The sequence below is a fragment of the Oryx dammah genome, unplaced genomic scaffold (assembly GCF_014754425.2).
Source record: "Oryx dammah isolate SB20612 unplaced genomic scaffold, SCBI_Odam_1.1 HiC_scaffold_18, whole genome shotgun sequence".
Lineage (NCBI taxonomy): Eukaryota > Metazoa > Chordata > Mammalia > Artiodactyla > Bovidae > Oryx > Oryx dammah.
The window spans coordinates 76,861,819-76,863,287 of NW_024070202.1; the positions used below are offsets into that span (position 1 = coordinate 76,861,819).

Consider the following 1,469-nt stretch of genomic DNA (forward strand, 5'->3'; position numbering starts at 1 on the left):
GAGGCCAGCCCTGAGCCCCAATCAGAAGATCTAACAGCATCCTCACCTCTGCAGGATGCAGCTCTCCGTTTGGTCCAGGGATCTGTCTTCGAGGCTAGCCCTGAGCCCCACTCAGAAGAGGACCTGACAGCTTCCCCACCCCTGCGGGACACAGGTCTCCCCTTGGTCCAGGGATCTGCTTCTGAGGCCAGCCCTGAGCCCCAGTCAGAAGAAGTGACAGCATCCCCACCCCTGCAGGATGCAGGTCTCCCCTTGGTCCATGGATCTGCCTCCGAGGCCAGCCCTGAGCTCCAGTCAGAAGTGACAGCATTCCCATCCCTGCAGGATGCAGGTCTCCCCTTGGTCCAAGGATCTGCTTCTGAGGCCAGCCCTGACCACCAGTCAGATCTGAAAGCATCCCCACCCCTGCAGGATGCAGGACTTCCCTTGGTCCATGGATCTGTCTCTGAGGCCAGCCCGGAGCCCCAGTCAGAAGAAGAAGTGACAGCATCCTCACCCCTGCAGGACGCAGGTCTCCACTTGGTCCAGGGATCTGCCTCCGAGGCCAGCCCCGAGCCCCAGTCAGAAGAGGAGCTGACAGCCTCCCCACCCCTGCAGGACGCAGGACTTCCCTTGGTCCATGGATCTGCCTCTGAGGCCAGCCCCGAGCCCCAGTCAGAAGAAGTGACAGCATCCTCACCCCTGCAGGACGCAGGTCTCCACTTGGTCCATGGATCTGCCTCTGAGGCCAGCCCCGAGCCCCAGTCAGAAGAAGAAGTGACAGCATCCTCACCCCTGCAGGATGCAGGTCTCCACTTGGTCCATGGATCTGCCTCTGAGGCCAGCCCCGAGCCCCAGTCAGAAGAAGTGACAGCATCCTCACCCCTGCAGGACGCAGGTCTCCACTTGGTCCAGGGATCTGCCTCCGAGGCCAGCCCCGAGCCCCAGTCAGAAGAGGAGCTGACAGCCTCCCCACCCCTGCAGGACACAGGTCTCCACTTGGTCCAGGGATCTGCCTCTGAGGCCAGCCCTGAGCTCCAGTCAGAAGAAGTGACAGCATCCCCACCCCTGCAGGATGCAGGTCTCCCCTTGGTCCAGGGATCTGCCTCCGAGGCCACTTCAGAGCCCCAGTCAGAAGAAGTGACAGCATCCTCGCACCTGCAGGACGCAGGTCTCCCCTTGGTCCAGGGATCTGTTTCCGAGGCCAGCCCTGAGCCCCAGTCAGAAGAAGAGGAGCTGACGGCCTCCCCATCCCTGCAGGACGCAGGTTTCCCCTTGGTCCAGGGATCTGCATCTGAGGTCAGCCCCGAGCCCCAGTCAGAAGAGGACCTGACAGCCTCCCCAACTCTGCAGGATGCAGTTTTCCCCTTGGTCCAGGGATCTGTTTCTGAGGCCAGCTCAGAGCCCCACTCAGAAGAAGAGCTGACAGCCTCCCCGCCCCTGCAGGATGCAGGTCTCCCCTTGGTCCAGGGATCTGCCTCCGATGCCAG

At 62.2% G+C, this 1,469-nt stretch overlaps 1 protein-coding gene across 7 annotated transcripts in view; it reads left to right on the forward strand.

Annotated features, from left to right (window-relative positions):
- The window catches only part of NACAD (NAC alpha domain containing), an 11,128-nt gene that overhangs the window by 4,605 nt on the left and 5,054 nt on the right, over positions 1-1,469 (forward strand). For 2 of the 7 annotated variants that reach the window (XM_040259801.1, XM_040259805.1), the window contains exons 3-4: positions 155-787; positions 1,061-1,464. In XM_040259801.1, the coding sequence (XP_040115735.1) occupies positions 155-787; positions 1,061-1,464 (1,037 nt within the window). The remainder of the gene's footprint in view (positions 1-154; positions 788-1,060; positions 1,465-1,469) is intronic. The other 5 variants (XM_040259806.1, XM_040259802.1, XM_040259804.1 and 2 more) reach the window with 5 other exon arrangements.